Here is a 17,042-nt window from a genome sequence, read left to right as displayed (position 1 = left end):
TTGTTACCTGGGATGTTATGCTTGCCTGCCATGTCCCATAAAAAGTCAGTGCTATACTGTTTTATATCAACAGTAGGTACATTGAACCAACAAGCCATCAGAATGTTCTGTTGACTTTTTGTAAGGTGGTAGGAAGATAGTTAGATGTATAGTCCCACAGGGGTAAATTACTCGTTCTTTGACACAGAGTTTACTCTTGGCTGTAAGATGTGTTTGCTGAAGCACACTGCTGACGTTAGCTACAGTGGCTGAGATCCTGATGTGGCACATCTGGAGTACATCAATGATTGATCAGTGTGCCTACTGATCACTTTGATTCAGACTTACCACAAACATGCTCACCTTGCAGGTACTAAATCGTGATAAACTGCATGTGTGTCAAGCAGTAGAAATCTGCTTATACAATATGCAGTTCATCTTCGTTCTGACAGAGGTGGCTGAAGTACTAACCTCCCTGCATTGAACGCTTCCACTGTTGACCAGAGTAACTTCTGGGAAACGCTGGTAAAGGTTCAGACACCAGACTGCTGGTGGTTCAGTGTAAGGATCCCTTTGAGGCATTCCTGACAATGCACCTCAAGTACACATCTTTATTTTTAGGTGAGATGCCAATATTTAAAGGTGCACTACATCACTGAAAATAAAATCTGAACCTGAATGGTGAAACCTGCTGTTTTCACTATATACCATTGCTTATCGTCACAAAGGGGGATTGTGGTTTGGGACACATAATTTTGTGAACCTGTAGAGCCTGAGTGTCAAAGTACTGATATTGTGCTGACACTGGTTTACTCTCACTGCCAACCGCACCTTTCATGCAACCTTTGACTTTATTTCCAGTGTCTTCTGTTTAGAGCTTGCAAAATGTATCTTGGATCAACCTCTGACTCCAGTGGCTTGCAGATCATTTTGTTGATTTTGTTCTTTGTGCTGACCTTCAACTGAAATGTAGTGTGTATTTTCACGGGTACATTGGATTTTACTCAATCTGTGTGCTGTCGAAAGTTCACATCGAACCAACCTTTGTGCAGTGTTTCATGTGTGGTGGTTTTATTCCCTGTACCCAACAGGAGACGCATGGATTCAGTACAGTTTACAGTATGAATGTGATTTCTTAAAATGCTCAAGGTTATTGCTTATTACATGTAGTTAATCAAAATCAGTTTGTATTACAAATGAATCAATGGTTGTTGTTAATAAAAGACGCGTTTCTCTCTGTGTAACACCAGTCCAAATAAACCTGCCTGGGCAGATCAGACACCCGTGGTTCAGTTTCTGTCATACAGGTGCCAGTGTTGCTCTCAGTAACAGCTGACTGCCTTCTGTTATTTTCGAGTTCATACACAGCTACGCACGCGCAGACAGGGTTATGATCGTCAGTGGTCAGCAGTCATCGACTTCATGACCTGGAGTTAACTGCACGAGCTCAAACGGTAAGTAGGGGGATGAACGTAGACAAACGTCGTGGATGTATAGATTAACAGATATATGTGCGTGTGCCACCTTTTTCTATAAAAAATATCATGGGAGGATCGACCGTGTGTTGATATTAACTGCGACACAGGAAGTAATGTCGGGATTATACTCATTTCCCAGCACACCAGAGGAGGACTGGCATTCAGTAAGAAAAAATCAGCATCATAGGAAGAAAACCAGACGTGCTCACTTGCTTTTCCACAAAGTTAGGTTTCTTTTCTCCCTCGCAGCCTCATCTAAAGCGTCATCATGGCCGACACGGAGCAGAGTCACTTCTCTCTGATGAGCCTGGAGGATGAGCTGACCTGCAGCATCTGTCTCAGTACCTTTGACTGTCCGGTCACCATCCCCTGCGGACACAACTTCTGCCAGGACTGCCTCCTCACCACCTGGAAGGACTCCTACAGCTGTCCCCAGTGTCGGACCCTCTTCCCCACCAAGCCCGAGCTGAAGAAAAACACGGTCCTCAGCACCGTCGTGGAGACCTTCAACTCGAAGTCGAGCCAGAGTGAAGTGAGCCTGGTCGAAGAGGAGAGCGAAGCCGAGACAGAGGATGTCAAAGAGGATGTCATACGTTGTGATACGTGCATGGAGGCAGAGGCGTCCCGGACCTGCCTCACCTGCATGGCCTCTTTCTGCGAGGAGCACCTGCGGCCTCACCGGGAAAATCCAACTTTCCGTCTCCACCAGCTGAGCGAGCCTGTGGGCGACCTGTCGGAGCGCATCTGCCCGGAGCACCACAAGCTGATGGAGTTCTTCTGCAGCCAGCATGGCCGAGCAATCTGCAGCGTGTGCCTGCAGCAAGTCCACAAAGGCTGCTCCTTCATGTCTCCTGAGGAGCAGAGGAACGCCAAAGAGGTGTGTGTGTGTGTGTGTTTGTGTAAACAATGAAATTTCTCAGTATCAACATTTGATATGTTGTCTTTGTGCTATTTTCAGTTAAGCATGGCCTTTCAATGTTTAGCAAATCATCATATTTTGTATCTATTTAACACAGTGTCCCAACTGTTTTGGAAAGTGGATTGTAAATGGAGAATACAATGAGTCATTCAAGACTAGTATACAAGTACAGTGGTTCTCAAACAGGAGGGGTGGCCCACTTGAGGGGGCACAGAGCCACGGCACCTGGAGCGAGGATAGCCGAGGAAAAATATGGAGTCAGACTTCAATCCTTTAGTTGCTTTCCCCTATCATTGCTTTCTCTATCATTGTTTTTGCAGTTTCTGAAGGGTGCATGACAGAAGCTGTCTGAGAACCACTGCACTAGACTTGTGCAAAATGCAGTTTAGCAGCATAAAACAACAAGGTGACACATAGTGCACCATTCAAAGAGTCTGCTGCAGGAAGGATGGTGTGTGGGCAATATAAAAAGCATTGTTTGCATCGTGTCGGCCTTCCACTTAGGCTGTGGTGAGTAAAATGAGCAGGGTTTGCACTGTAGCATAATTCTGCGTGTACAGAAGCTATGTGTTATATCTGTCTTGTAGTCTGACCTCAGAGACAAGTTGGGTTTGCTGGACGGGAAGATTGAGAAGACTGAGACTGTTATGTTTCAAATTACTGACATGCAGAGCAAGCTGAAGGTATGTTTCACCTGTTACACAAGAATAGAAACAAATGAAGTAGGACTTAATTTACAAAGATAACTGACTCGCTATTTCAAAAGGAAAATTTGTGCCAATTACATAATGTCCCTATGTCTGTTTTCTTCGCCCTGTATTTACTGTATCTATGGTTCCTCTCGTGATCCTTTCCTAGGATGCAGCAGCCAATAGGAAGACAGCATTTGCAGCCGTGTATCAGCAGATGCGGGATATGTTGGCCCAAGAAGAACGAGAGGCCCAACGTGAGGTGGACCACGAGCTGGAGACTGGTCAGACGAAACTCCGGGACCTCATGAAGAGGTTAACTGAGAACACTGAGAACATGAAAAAAGCCAGAGAAGATATCAACAGCCTGCTGACTCAATCCCAAACCCTTTCCTTTCTGCAGGTGGGATAAACATTGGTGTTTAGCTCAAAGAGAAAGTCCTCTCAATATTGTATGCACTTGGAATATTCGCATGTCTTTAAAGGGCCCCTCTTCATGTATACCTGCGATAGCTTGACTGAGGCGTGACATTGGAACTGGCCTGTATGTTATATGGCTTCATGCTCTTTTTCAGCCACCACAATTCCAATTAAAGAGAAAATGTAGAATTTTAACTACAGCTGCAAACGATAAGTCACTTAACAGGAAACAAAATAGCAACTATTCATTTAAAAGTGACTTCACGTTTGTAATTTTAAGGAAAAATCGTGAAAATGTGCTGGTTTCAGCTAATTGGTGCTTTTCTCTGTGATTTATGATTACATTTCTTGGGTTGTTTGGCTATCATAACAGGTAGTTATCCTCTATTTTCTGATGTTTTATTATCAAAATGATTGATTGATTGAGAAAATGATATATAAATCAATAAGCAAAGCAATTGTTATTTCTCATTGTAATATTTCTTACTTTAGCACCCTCTGGTGGTACCATGAGAAAACGAAAACAATACATGCTGCAACATCCTACACCTACTACAGCCACGTCTTAGATGACTTGGATAAAAAACACATCCCATTGATAAGTGTTTTCTTTCACTTGTTCCTCACAGGCTTCATTTGACATGCCTCGGGCTGTAAAGTTTGATCCTCACACCCCTCGAATCAGCCTGGACTCCAAGAAGGTGACGGCAACACAGGCCTTTGCTGCTGCCCTGAAGGAGCATCTGACAGAGGTCCTTAAACAGCCAGTTGAGGCCAGACCACTCATACTTAAAGGAGGTGAATGTGCAGGTACATGGATAGTGGGAGGATTCACATTTGGAGACTTATCAATTTTCTTGACTAACTTAACACTGGTATCGTTGCATCTGGAGGTGTTGTTATAGGAAACACTGGAAATTAAATCAGACGTTGACTTTATTGATGCTTTGTTTTGTGGTGGTGGACCAAAACTGCTCCAGATGGTAGCATCACAGCTTGCTGCCATCGGTGTGTGTGTGCTAGTGAATGGCTGAATGAGAGGCAAATTGTAAAGCACTATACAAATGCAGTCCGTTTACCATTCGCAGATGAAAAAGCAGTTCCTGTCTCAGGAGGTAGTGGATCTCAGCTGAAATCTGGTACGTTCATCTCTGTGAGGGTATTATTGTAGAATTGTATTGTAGAAAGTCTAAATACAGTAAAACATGTACTGCCCATGTGTATGACAAACGCATTTACAGATTTTTTATTGATTGTGGCATGTCAGTATGTGAGTGTGGTGTTCATAGTGAATCTCTAAGGTTTGATAAAATAGCCTCATACATCTCTGTCAAGCTTATATGTGTTTTGATAGGTTTAAGAATCGTAAAACAGTTTGACAAGCATGATGTAACGCCCGACTCTTTACAGTGTGGGAAAACACTTACAGGTGTACAAAATGTCTTGTCCCATCACTTCCCCTGTTTCAGAAGTACCAGATCCTCCAGAGCACAAAGGACAGTCCGACAGTCCAGCTTGTCCACCCATCCAGCAGTACTTCCAGCCAGTTCCTGTACCTGTGTATATAGGACCACACGGAGGCTGGAATCCACCCCAGCGCGCACAGAGCTGGGGAGCAGGCTCTCATAGGCCTGCTCCATTTATGGCAGGACAAAAGACAAGTAAGCAAGATTACAATGACAAATTACAATCTAATTGTTGTGTTTGTCACGACAGTTTGATTAAGAAATTCAAAAATACAGTGTAACAGACAGCAGTGTGACCTGGGGACACTGAGAAAGATAATCACACAAAAAATTCTACAAATGTAATGTAGCATGTATCCGATTACTTATCCACAAGGATAAGCATGAATTGATTGAACTACCGAAAGGCCATTCAACCAGCCAGCCCACAACCAATCAGTACAGCGAATGATGATACACAATATGCGACAAAATATAGAAAATGACATACCTACCCTATGTAGCCAAGCTTGTAAAATGAGCCTGAAGAAGGCTGGAGAAGCATGCAACAGGAACCACACACTCAAAAACAAAGTTACAAAAGAAGTACAATTCTCACAGATGTATCATATAGTAACAGGTACAAAATGTACATACTGACCCACCATAAAGGTGCAATTTAATGTAATGAGCAGTGGAAAGTGGAAATTGTGTCACTTGATGACACCAGATCACGTAAGTCATCAGGAGCCATGGCTATATCAAATATTATATGTAATGTATTGTAATAGTCAAGATATTTCACTTTAGATGAAAGTGATGGTCTGACAGCTGTTGACATTCATGAACCTACACTGCAACTCCCAAAAAAAGTTAGAAAGCCATGATAATGTTTTCCTTTAGCAAAGCAAACGCTTCATGTCTTTTTGTGTGTGTGTTTGTTTTCATTTTGTTCTTTTACAGGCAAGAAGAGCGACAGCAGCCACCACCCCTCCCACAGTATGTCATTCACCTTTCTATTCTACACTGAAATTTTATTTCATGAATATGTTTTTATTTCCAGGCTAGTTTTTTTAAAACATCTCAACCAGATATGGTTTCAGCCTTCTTATAATCCTGAAAGATTAAAAAGATAAATAAGGATTTGAGTGGCTCTTTGGGTAAGAATCAAAAATCAGCGTTTCATGTTTGGCTTCTCACAGTTTTTCCTTGTTACCAGATTTAAACTTTTAAAAATGGATTATCTATCACACCCCATTGAACAGCCTGCCTGAGTTTTAAATAGAGTGTTAGATCCTGACGTGTTGTTGTGGAGCTGTAGCAGTGACAAGAACAGGGAAATAAGCTTTCCAAATGTTTTGCAATGTGGCGTTAAAATGGGATTTGGTTTCTTTGACACTTTTAGCTTCAGTTTGTTTGCTTTTCTTGTGGTAATGTGTTACTTGGTTTTAATTGTCCGGGTTTTGAGACATCTCTAGCATAATGGAGGTGAATGGGATTTTGTTAGTGGTGCTCACACCACAGAAAAAGACAGACATCTCGAAACAACTGTAAATAAACCACATTTGTAATTTGAGGTGTGGTTGTATTCCTGGAAATGTGCTGATCTCAACTGATTAAAATGTCACATGAGTTTAGCTCAGCCAGTAATAACCATGTGTCACAACGGTAGAGTCAGTGGACTAGAGTTCACACCCTATGAAAAACAACAGCTTGTAGCCCTTCTCACAGACCTGTGCTACCTGAATTACCTGTGTGCAAACATGTTGGCATCCATATTAAGTACATAATGGTGTTCACAATGTTGTTCTTCAGCTTGACCTTTCAATTGGAAGTTTAATCCGATTTGAGCTCACAACAATTTTGGAAAATTTCAAGAATGTGTTTAGCAAGTGGCACAACTCTCGTAGTGTGGATGAACTACTCAAGAAACTTTTGTGTTCTGAAGAGCTTCTGTAAGAGTGAGGTTCTCCATTGTGAGATCAATAAAGTCTAATCTAAACCTTTTTGTACATTTTCTTCAGAACAAGACAAGAAGCCCCACAGTGCTCCAGGAGGACCAAAGCCAAGTGCAAAAGGATCTGATTTCACCAAGAAAGACAATCCCAGAAGCCGTCCTCCATCAGGGAAATCAACTGGAAGCCATCCAAGGCCTCAGAAAAATAAATAGATGCAGCTGATATGATTTGAGCACTATGAGACTTTTGTATCATAAAAATATGGAGCGTATGAGTCAGTCACATGATGGGGAATGGCCCTAATCATCACTTTTTAACTGTTCACAGTTCAAGTTCCGTAGTGTCAGTTTTTACATGATGATATGTTTATGCTTCGCTGACTGAGTGTAGTTGCTTGAGCTCAGGATTTGTGAAACTGGTAAATGATTAACACATCTCTATATAACGATGTCAGTGTGATGGTTGAATGATAGGACAGGAGCTTATGGCTGCTGTGATCTGTGACCAGGGCCTGCAGTTTATTATGTATGTATGTAAAACACAGACACACACAGCTTCTATATGAAAATATTTATGGGAATGTCGTCAAATTCAAAACTTCTCTTCATTACATTCAATTAAGTCAAAATCAATTTCTGTCACCTGTAGTAACAATTTCACCAAACCCACATAACTACGATTGTTTTCTGAATAGTTTTGTTTTACATGATTGTTACCTATTAAAGCTTAACTCGTCCCAGACAGTTTCTTTGTATTTTCACTCCTCTTCTTCCTTTTAGGACAACATCGCAGTCAAAATGAAAATCCTCCAGTTTTCTGCACATTCGTATCAGCCTGTAAGGTTCTCTTATTTTGACAGCAAAGAAGTAAGCATTTTCAAATATATATTGATTCATAATGAAAGCATTTTGGCACACACAACACTTTTCAAATTTGTCTTGCCAAAGTGAGTCTATATAAATACTGTTGTGTATCTGCCAAGATTTAACAATAAACCGACAGCTAGAAGTTGGGAGCATTCAAAGCAATAACATCACAGACAGTCCCTGCAAACCCAACAGTGAAACAAGTAGAAGTCTTCAGCCACACTAGCAACACTGTGAGGCGTAATAATCACTACACGCCAGGAGACACATTTTTGGATGGTTTAAAAATGGAGACCACTTTGCTGTTATGTATGGAGCCCATTCCTGTCAATGTGACGAAAAAAAAATCCTGCAAGTCATTAAATGATTAACTTTCTTGAAATAATGTCTGTTTCTGATTACCTATTGTCTCAATATGACAATATCTCAAAATAATTACTTATTTCAAACAAATGACTGTGTGTCACAAAATAATGATTTAGTATCTCAAAATAATAAGATATTTCATCCATTTTTAGGCCAACAATCCTAACATCGAACATTGCAATAAATCTTAGAAAACGTTATGTCCAGAGTCATTTGAAGGGTCCATCAAACAAAAATAGTCAATTAGCATTATTATAAATGGAATCCAAAGGGAGATACCGTCAAGAAAAAGCAATGCTACATGACACATGCAAATTTATAAAATGATATATTTGAATAGGTTATTTATGGAGAGCATCCCTAAAAGTTCATGGTTTTATGGTGTTTTAAGGGTTGGTCTCAGTCATTTTTTCCCCATTTTCAATGCAGTCTACCAGTGAATAGAAAATATGTCTTTATTAAAGTGTTTATTTTGAGGAATAGATACTAAATCAATTTTTTGAGTTATAATGACTTGGAGGTTCTTTTTTTTCCAACACATCGGCTGGAACAGGCTTTCATAGTTGTTAAATTCTGACCACTGGTGGATCTAAAAATGTTGATGGTGCGCCAGACAAAAACGCCATATTGTTACGTAATCAAAAGAGTCCTCCTCTGTGCACTGGACGATTTTTAACAGCTTTCACCAGATCAAAGCAATAACTGGCAATAACTGTTCTTGCTTCACCACTGTGAGTGACGCATTTCACATGACACATAGTAATTTTAATCATTTCAAATATACAAATATTTACGAGTGCAGCTTTAAGCTGTTTTGCAAACATCTGCATTTTGGTCCAACTAGCATGTGCTGTAGCATGTTAGCATGCCATCTAGCATTCATTTGTCATGAACTTACACAAACACACTTTTGACCTGGTGGTGGTTCTGCATAAATCATCATTATGATTCATTCTATGAGGATCATCAATGTCTGCACTGAGTTACACCACAATTCATCCAACAATTATTGAGCTGTTTCACATGAAAACAGTGTTTTGAACTTGCTGCTAGTGTGGCTAAAAACCTGCCAACAAACCTCAGTTACATTTCAAAAAGCTCAGTGCGACCCAACACACACACACACACACACACACACACACACACACACACACACAACTCTGGTAAACACAGATAAGGTAAAAGATCAAGCAGGTGTCCTTGAGCAAGAAGACATTCACCAAACAAATAAAAGGTGATGAAACCACAAAACTTGGTTACCTGCCAAAATGTGCATATTCCAAAAGCATAGGCATCACTCGGCTAAAAACTGATCCCTGTTCAGCCTTATGAGCAGCAAGTTGGCTCCAGATTCCTTAACATTCTACAGACTTTTCTGATATGGCTGTGAACAACAGGCAATTTTCTTCACTCTGCAATAAACAAGGACCACCTGAAATGATAAAATCAGTTTCCCTACGAGTAGGCTACTTTATAGACAGAAACACAAATGACCTCTTGCACACATGTAGAATACAGGCGAGATGCAAACAATGAAACTCAACAGTTAGATCAACGTCACCTGAACACGACACAGAAAAGCACATGCAAGCACCTCTGATGGTATTAATATTAAACTGCAGAGGATCGAGTCGAAGACCCTGTCTACAGAAAACACTGTCTTTAGTCTGCCAACGTGTGGTGACTATCTGCTAAAACACAAATGATGAAATGCAAGAGGATGACCTGAAGAACGGAATATAACAACACGGACAGCTTAATCTCATCAGCAGGTATCACTATCGGCAGCGACATCAAAGGTCGACACTACGGTGTCATGTATGTCCTAAGCAGTGTGATGTATTTATCAAGTGCCAAAACAGTGCAGCACAAAATATGTAAACAGGAGGAACTATGTAAAGAAGAGGAAAAACAAAAGGTTCTACATGTAGGCAACACTTACTTGGCAGTAGTTTCAAAATTAAAATAAAAAATCAGGCTGTGCCCTGTAGCTCTTACAGGAAAGTTAAATATAGTTTCAAGACTGCTTTTAGTACAATCTAAGTGTGTGGCGAGCTACATGAGACCATTGTGAAGTAAGCAAGCCGGCATCGATGTCCAGTGACCGACAGCACATTGCAGCTGCAACAGAGGCCTCGCCCCGTCGAGATTCACAGACCTGTTGGCCATTTCAAAGCCTCATCTCAGGTGAAAAATGCAGGAGACATTTAAAAACTGTCAATGTTGTGATGATGAGCCTGAAAGAGCAATTTAAGAGGCGTTCTGTACAGTTTTACTGTACCACCAACTGGAGTTTGTGTTTGCTGTTCGTGCTCTTGTCGGAGTAACAAAAAAAACACAGATGAGCCACAATGCTTTGCGTGTACCTTCAGCCAAAGCTCCACTTCACATTTGCTGTGTGTTCTCTGTATGACTACGTATCACCTGCTGCTGACTGAGACATGGCTTTGAAGGGTTTTGGTACACTGAACCTGGCCAACTTGTTTAAAATGGCTCACTGATGCCTGCAGGGCTGCACCAGGCTTTCAACTGTAAATACAGCATAATAATACAGTATAGTCGACTATAGATGTTTATGGCACAAGGGATCAGTGCAAATAAACAGCAATCTCTCTCCAAGACATTCACCTCCTCCTGACTGTCCCACCTGTGGAGCAGGAACTGCCTGAGTTCTGGGTTACAATATATGGGGAGTGTGGAGACAAAAAGTCCAAAAACAAATCACATCAGCCCAAAGGTAAACTGACCTTTCTAACCCCTGGGGGCCCTCAGGACAACATATGAAATGACTGCACAGGAAAATCATAATACCTTGTTCTCATCAAGGATAGGGTGTGTTTAAGGATCTTAAAGGAGGGGAAGTAAGTGCCACTGCAAACGAGGGCTTAATGAGAAACTGGGGTGCGGAAAGAAGACAGAAGCTAAGACAAGAGGAGCTGCGGATCACATGAAGTTTGAGGTGGCTCTCGCACCAGCGGAGGCCGGCCCCGGGGGCCTCGGTGAGTCGTGAGGGGTGGGGCTCTCCGTCTCAGAGGCGCTGGATTCGTCTTCATCGTCATCCGTCTGCTCGGCGCTGTGGTACAGCATAAGGGCCTGGGTCTTGTGGGTGATGGTGATGGTGCAGGGGCCCTGGGCCCACGGCTCCCCATCCACCTGCATGGGCATCTTGGAGCTCTTGAGGACCAGCTGGAGAGGGACAGACAACACCACACATGAATATGAGACACACAGACACACACACACACACACACACACACCTCTGCAATTTGTAAGGGAGAAACTATTTAATATGTGTTATGCTGGTATGTCGTTCTAACATTTTCTATAAGATGTCCTGTGGTTGCCTTGGTCACCCTCAGGCAGCAGGTGCAGTGGCAGCTGTCCTCTCTCTCCCTGCCACTGCCATCATGTTTACAGTGAAAATAATGGAGGTGGCAGCTGTAACCGCTCACTGTTTGAAAGCTCTCTGTAAAGCTTTTTTCCCCTTTCATTGTGACCTTCATACGTGCATCACTAGTATCTGTTTTTGCAGTGTCTTCAGCGAGCGGTTAATGGTGCGCTTTTATTCTGAACGCGAAGAACAGAATGAGCTTGTGTGAAAACAGGAAAAGGATGTGAGCACGTGCAGGACGTGTAGTGTACGCTTAATCGCGTTAGTCAAAATTAGATTCTCAAGTGCTGTGTTGAGGCAGATGGCAGTGAAAACTAATTTGACTCCCTCGTTGTGTCTGTTCCATACCCACTTACTGAGGTAAACAGGAAGCACTGTGGCAGTGTTCGTGTGTGTGTCATTGCCTCACCCTGACAGTGTGGGCCTGCCCCAGCCGGACAGGATTGGCCAGCTTGACCTGGATCTGAGCGCAGTGGAAGGAGCCAAACACACCCACTACCTCCAGCAGACCATCATCCAGCCTGCAGGGTGAGACAGGAAGCGACACGGCTGCTCACTGTTCGTTGCTATGGTGACTTGGAGCACTTGATATAAACACTTCAGTAAGAATACCAGAGCACACACAAAAACTAGAAAAAAAGAATTCGGCTAATTTCCGATGGGCAACTGACATTTTTGTAACTAAAACCAGTTTTCACTGATGCTCTCTTACCGTGTGGGGGGGCAGGGATCATCCCCCATCCCCTCCCAGAGTCTGCAGCCTCCACCCCAGTAGCCAATGTTACAAACTATGATGCCCTCCAGACTGGGCAGCGCCACCCTCTCACCATCCAGCTCCAGCTGTGGTGGGAACACACACACACACACACACACACACACACACACACACACACACACACACACACACACACACACACACACACACACACACACACACACACACACACACACACACACACACACACACACACACACACGTAGTAGGTACAGTGACAAACAGAGCTAATGTATCCTCTGTGTTGTCTAACATGCATATAAGCAGCACAAGAGAATAGAGGCCATGCTGTTTGCTTTCAGGTTACACAAACAGGAACATAAACCTGACAACTTGTTGTTTAATGGGGAGTGGAAGGTGTATTTGAACTAACTAACTGCCCCCCGCTTCCAGTCTTCATGCTAACTCTTCCCCTTACTCTAGTGTTCTGGGCATTTAATCCATAATAAGGCATTGTAGAGAAATTCTCAACACATACAGATAAAACAATTTACAAAACATACACTTCAATTCCAGAAAAATCCAGAAAAAAAATCATGCACAAAAGTTCATTTTCATTCAGAAGCAAGCCAAAACATAGTAGAAAAAGTCCTAAAAAGTGCCAGTTTATCGCTGTTGTTTACTGAAGACATGATTGAGACGACGGAGAACTCAGGGTGGAAGTCAGTCAACTGCATATGTGAAGACCGCGTGAACACGAAGCTTCATCACATCAACAAAGGCTACTGTACCTCAATCCTCTTATCCAGATCCTTACATTCCTGCACTAAACAATCTTTGGTGCCATACAGGAAGTAAACAGCCTGTGGAAAAAACACAACAGTAGAGTACGTATCAGTATAAAGCACCTTGTTTCCCTGATGGTTCTCATAATGAGGGTTGTGTTAATATTCAAATTGATATTGAGTTAAGATTTGCAGATGATTTGTGTATTCAAATGAAGCGGCTCAACCTCTCTGACCTTGTTGATGATGCGGCTGGAGAAGAAGGAGGGCGTTTTCTCGCGGTGCGTGTGGAAGTTGAGCGCCATCAGGGCGTCGGGCCCCACAGAGAAGTAGTTGTTCATGGACAGAACCTGAAAAGGACGCACAGTGTGTGTTTTACATGGGCTGCTGTGTGTGTGAGTGGGCTCATGTTAATAAAAGAGAATTTGAAACTGGAGATCAAACTCACCTTCGGTTTACGAAAGTAGAGCCCTTTTGAAGCCACCTGCACCTTCCATCTGAAAATGAGCGTGTAGGTAAATACAGAGGTCGCGACTCTAAGACTGTCCACATGCATCCTGACCAATCAGCAAAAAGAAAGTCTGCAAACCTTTCTGTTTTTATTAGAAATTGTATTTCCATGGGTCTAAACATTTGTAAGCACATGACATCGATGGTATCATACTGTGGAAGATTTGTTCCCAAAGCAAAGACTGAAAGCAGTAGGACAGCCCACCTGTCCATTTTGACCACCTCAGCGTCAAGGACATTACGGAGAACCTGTTCCACAGGGATCTCTCCGGCATACCCGGCACCCCAGCCTAAAGTGTTGGAAAGGTCATTTCCTGTGCCCAGGGGCAGGATGGTCACCCTTGGCATGAACTGGTCTTGGCCCTGACACAGGAAAATACACAGTAAGAGCAGCACGCACATTATTTAATGCAGCGCTTAAAAAAAGAAATTTAAATTTAATAAAAATCCCTGCATGGAAAGTCTCATTTCACCTTCAGCTTCATAGTATCGATGGCGTCCAGCACCCAGCCCACTGTGCCATCACCCCCGCACACCAGCACCCGGACACTTCCGGGGGGCAGCAGGGTGCACAGCTGGAGGGCTTTGGAGGGAGTCAGCTCAGACAGGTCAAACACCTGGAGGAGAGACGAGAGACGAGACACGCTTGAGTCATGTTTTGTGCAGAAATCTCTCTCTGGACTCATCGCCAGGCTCAGATGACACCCAAGGGGGTGTTACTGGATGATTTATTCTCACCGAGGCAAAGTACGAGAAACTCCAGACTGACCTGCACAGGATTCAGAAGGGTGCGAAATTCTCCCAGCAGAGCCTCCCCCATGTTGTTCCCGCTCCGTGTGTTAGCCAGGACCAAAACTGGAGTCCAGCCGCTGCCGCAGGAAGACGCCAGCTACGGAAACACACACAAACCAACACTGCTTGAGCGGCTCAGGGACACCAAGTCACCCACAGTGTGAGTCCAGCATGCACTGCGGCCCCACGTGACCACATCGTCAGCACCTTGCTGTACTCGTCGGGGTGCCTGCGGCGGAGCTTGTTGACACGGTAGAGGTAGTGAGGAGGGATGATGAGGCTGTGGAACTCGCCCAGGTCACACTGGTCCGCGTCCGCCAGGCTGTCCATGCAGTCATCGTGCACAGTGGTCTGACACCACACACACCTGGAGGAGGGACATAGGGACACAATCCTATTAGAAAAGTGTCTTCAAAAGCCTGAAGCTTTACCAGCTGCACAGTGCTGGTCTGCCTCTGACACCGACCAGTGACTAACAGCAGCTCAGCAACTCCTCTGACACTAAGAGATTACTCCTGCTGGTGGCCGCCCTCCCACAGAGCAGCAGCAGTCCATTAGAGCAAATTAAAAACAGATTAAAATGGGACGTTTTACCCCATTATGATATGAAAGGCTGGGGTTGTGAAAGTGTGACTGGATGTGAAGCAGCAACCTTCATGCACGGTTATCCATTAATGTTTTACAGGTGTATAATGTATAGGTAACCATCTGTGAGCCAGGCTATGTCCTGGACCGTTTCACAGGTGGAAACCACGTTTTTTCACACACACAAGCAGCTGCAGATCTGCAGCACACGCATCGACGTGGCTCTCATACACCTGTGGCTCCACCTGCGCTACCTGAAGTCGCAGAGCTTGGGCTGGGTGCCGCACTGCTGTTTGCACACTGCACAGTAGCTGGCGAGGGGGACGTTTCCGCGGACCCAGCGGTGCTCCATGGCTCCGTCGGGGCTGGAGGGGGCCATGATCTCCTTGCACGACAGGCTCCGGTCGGCCCGGCGCAGGCACTGCTCGTCGGCGCACACGCCGCAGCAGTCGCAGAAAGCCCCTTGGAGGATGTGCTGGGAGCACACGCAGCAGTAGGTGGGCTTGTTGAACAGGTCCGTGTAGTGCCATCCGTGCTTGCTCTTGCGAAAGAAATCCTTCATGTGCGTTTTCCGCTTGGAGCGCTGGGCGCTGCACCACAGCGTGATGATGACCGGGACGATGACGGCCAGAGAGGTCCAGAACAGGAGCGTCCACTCCTCCCGGGAGCCGCAGTCGTCCTGCACCTCGTCCCCCTCCTTGTACATAGCTGCTGGACGGTAGCTGGAGCAGTGGGTGATGCTAACGAGCGGAGATCAGTCCCGAGGAGAAGTCTGTCACCAACACCGACCGTGGACTGGACGCGCGCCGCCGTTTCCCTGCGACACTCATGTTGACGGACACCAGCCGGCTGCTGGCACTAATTTCAGCTTGATTACACTCATTTTTGTGTCTAACTAGCTGTAAAGAAGAAAACAACGATGTGACGTTTAACCAATGAGCTACCTCGCCACCATAGCATCGTCAGAGAGCGTTTAAATGTCAAGAGAAGTCAGTCCACCAACAGGGAAAACGCACATGCGCACAAATGTGAGGCCGTTACCTTTAGCAATAGTAACAGCACTGAGCACACTATAAAATACTTCATTCCAAGTACAATTCCTGCATTCAAAGTCCTACTTGCGTAAAAGTACAAACATATTATCAGCCAAATGTACTTCATCTATCAAAAGTGAAAGTACTCGTTCTGCACAACCATTCCCCTGCGCCTGATGTGTTGTTATGTATGACTGTTAACACTGATGCATCAATGTGTGAGCAGCATCATGCTAGTCTGAACTTCTTTACAAGCTGTTTTGGCCAGTGGTTTCCAAACTGAGGGTCAGGCCCCTCCAAAGGATCATTAGCTAAGTCTGAGGAGCTGAGAGATGATTCATTCTTGTGCAATATCGATGAATTAGACTTTTAAGGGCCCCGGCCAGTTTACTGAGGAACTCTGTCTTTAGTGGAACTGATAATAAGCCACAGACATCTGTGTCAAGGAGCCCCCGGTGGATACTGCTTATTCATAAGGGGTTTTGTATTGTGTTTTCTAAGTTTAGCTTACGTTTTTTTAATTTAAAAAAATCCAATCTTTCTTTGAAAATAAACTGTCAGATAAATTTAGCAGTGTAAAGGTACAATATATCCCTCTTAAATGTAAAATCCATCAATATTGTACTAAAACCCAGCACCCAAATGTATTGTTATTTCCTGCCTGACACCTTGAACAGCTTCTTTGCCCGCTTTGACACATCAGGCAGCAGAGAAGTCACACAACTACCCCGGCTGGAGGAGCAGCACCAGCCCCTCGTCCTGCAGCAGCACCAGGTGTCATCCACCCTGAGGAGGATCAACACCCGCAGAGCTGCAAGACCGGATAAGGTGTCAGGCAAGACTTTGAGGACATGCGCTGACCAGCTAGCAGGAGTGTTCCTGGACATTTTCAACCTGTCCCTGCAGCTGTCCACGGTTCCTGAGTGCCTCAAGTCCTCCACCATCATTCCGGTACCAAAGAAGACATCCATCACCTGCCTGAATGACTACCGGCCTGTTGCACTGACCCCGGTAATCATGAAGTGCTTTGAGCGGATTATTCTTAGGTACATCAGAGACTTCATCCCCTCGGACCTAGACAGCCTTCAGTTTGCTTACAGAGGAAATCGG

The 17,042-nt window shown here is 44.2% G+C and overlaps 2 protein-coding genes across 3 annotated transcripts; one reads left to right on the top strand and one right to left on the bottom strand.

Annotated features, from left to right (window-relative positions):
• The first annotated feature begins 1,280 nt into the window (after nucleotides 1-1,280).
• On the top strand, nucleotides 1,281-7,634 carry LOC121604851 (E3 ubiquitin/ISG15 ligase TRIM25-like). Of its 2 annotated transcripts, none has more exons than XM_041934482.1 (9): nucleotides 1,281-1,433; nucleotides 1,707-2,334; nucleotides 2,964-3,059; nucleotides 3,235-3,468; nucleotides 4,115-4,283; nucleotides 4,574-4,624; nucleotides 4,955-5,146; nucleotides 5,894-5,929; nucleotides 6,955-7,634. In XM_041934482.1, the coding sequence occupies exons 2-9, from the start codon at nucleotides 1,726-1,728 to the stop codon at nucleotides 7,098-7,100; spliced, it is 1,533 nt and encodes a 510-aa protein (XP_041790416.1). In that variant the 5' UTR covers nucleotides 1,281-1,433; nucleotides 1,707-1,725; the 3' UTR covers nucleotides 7,101-7,634. The 2 variants fall into 2 exon arrangements, with proteins under 2 accessions (XP_041790416.1, XP_041790415.1); XM_041934481.1 differs by having other exon boundaries at nucleotides 1,283-1,433; nucleotides 4,115-4,295.
• Nucleotides 7,378-15,857, bottom strand: dgke (diacylglycerol kinase, epsilon). The gene is made up of 11 exons (XM_041934480.1): nucleotides 15,153-15,857; nucleotides 14,521-14,680; nucleotides 14,291-14,410; nucleotides 13,995-14,138; nucleotides 13,727-13,884; nucleotides 13,460-13,508; nucleotides 13,248-13,361; nucleotides 13,018-13,089; nucleotides 12,224-12,351; nucleotides 11,921-12,032; nucleotides 7,378-11,306 (listed from the first exon to the last, which is right to left on the bottom strand). Exons 1-11 carry the CDS (start codon nucleotides 15,602-15,604, stop codon nucleotides 11,064-11,066), a joined length of 1,752 nt encoding a protein of 583 aa, XP_041790414.1. The 5' UTR covers nucleotides 15,605-15,857; the 3' UTR covers nucleotides 7,378-11,063.
• Between the last annotated feature and the right edge of the window lie 1,185 nt (nucleotides 15,858-17,042).

Source organism: Chelmon rostratus, chromosome 3, assembly GCF_017976325.1.
Source record: "Chelmon rostratus isolate fCheRos1 chromosome 3, fCheRos1.pri, whole genome shotgun sequence".
In the NCBI taxonomy this organism is placed as follows: domain Eukaryota; kingdom Metazoa; phylum Chordata; class Actinopteri; order Chaetodontiformes; family Chaetodontidae; genus Chelmon; species Chelmon rostratus.
This window is presented reverse-complemented; position numbering and strand designations above follow the sequence as displayed.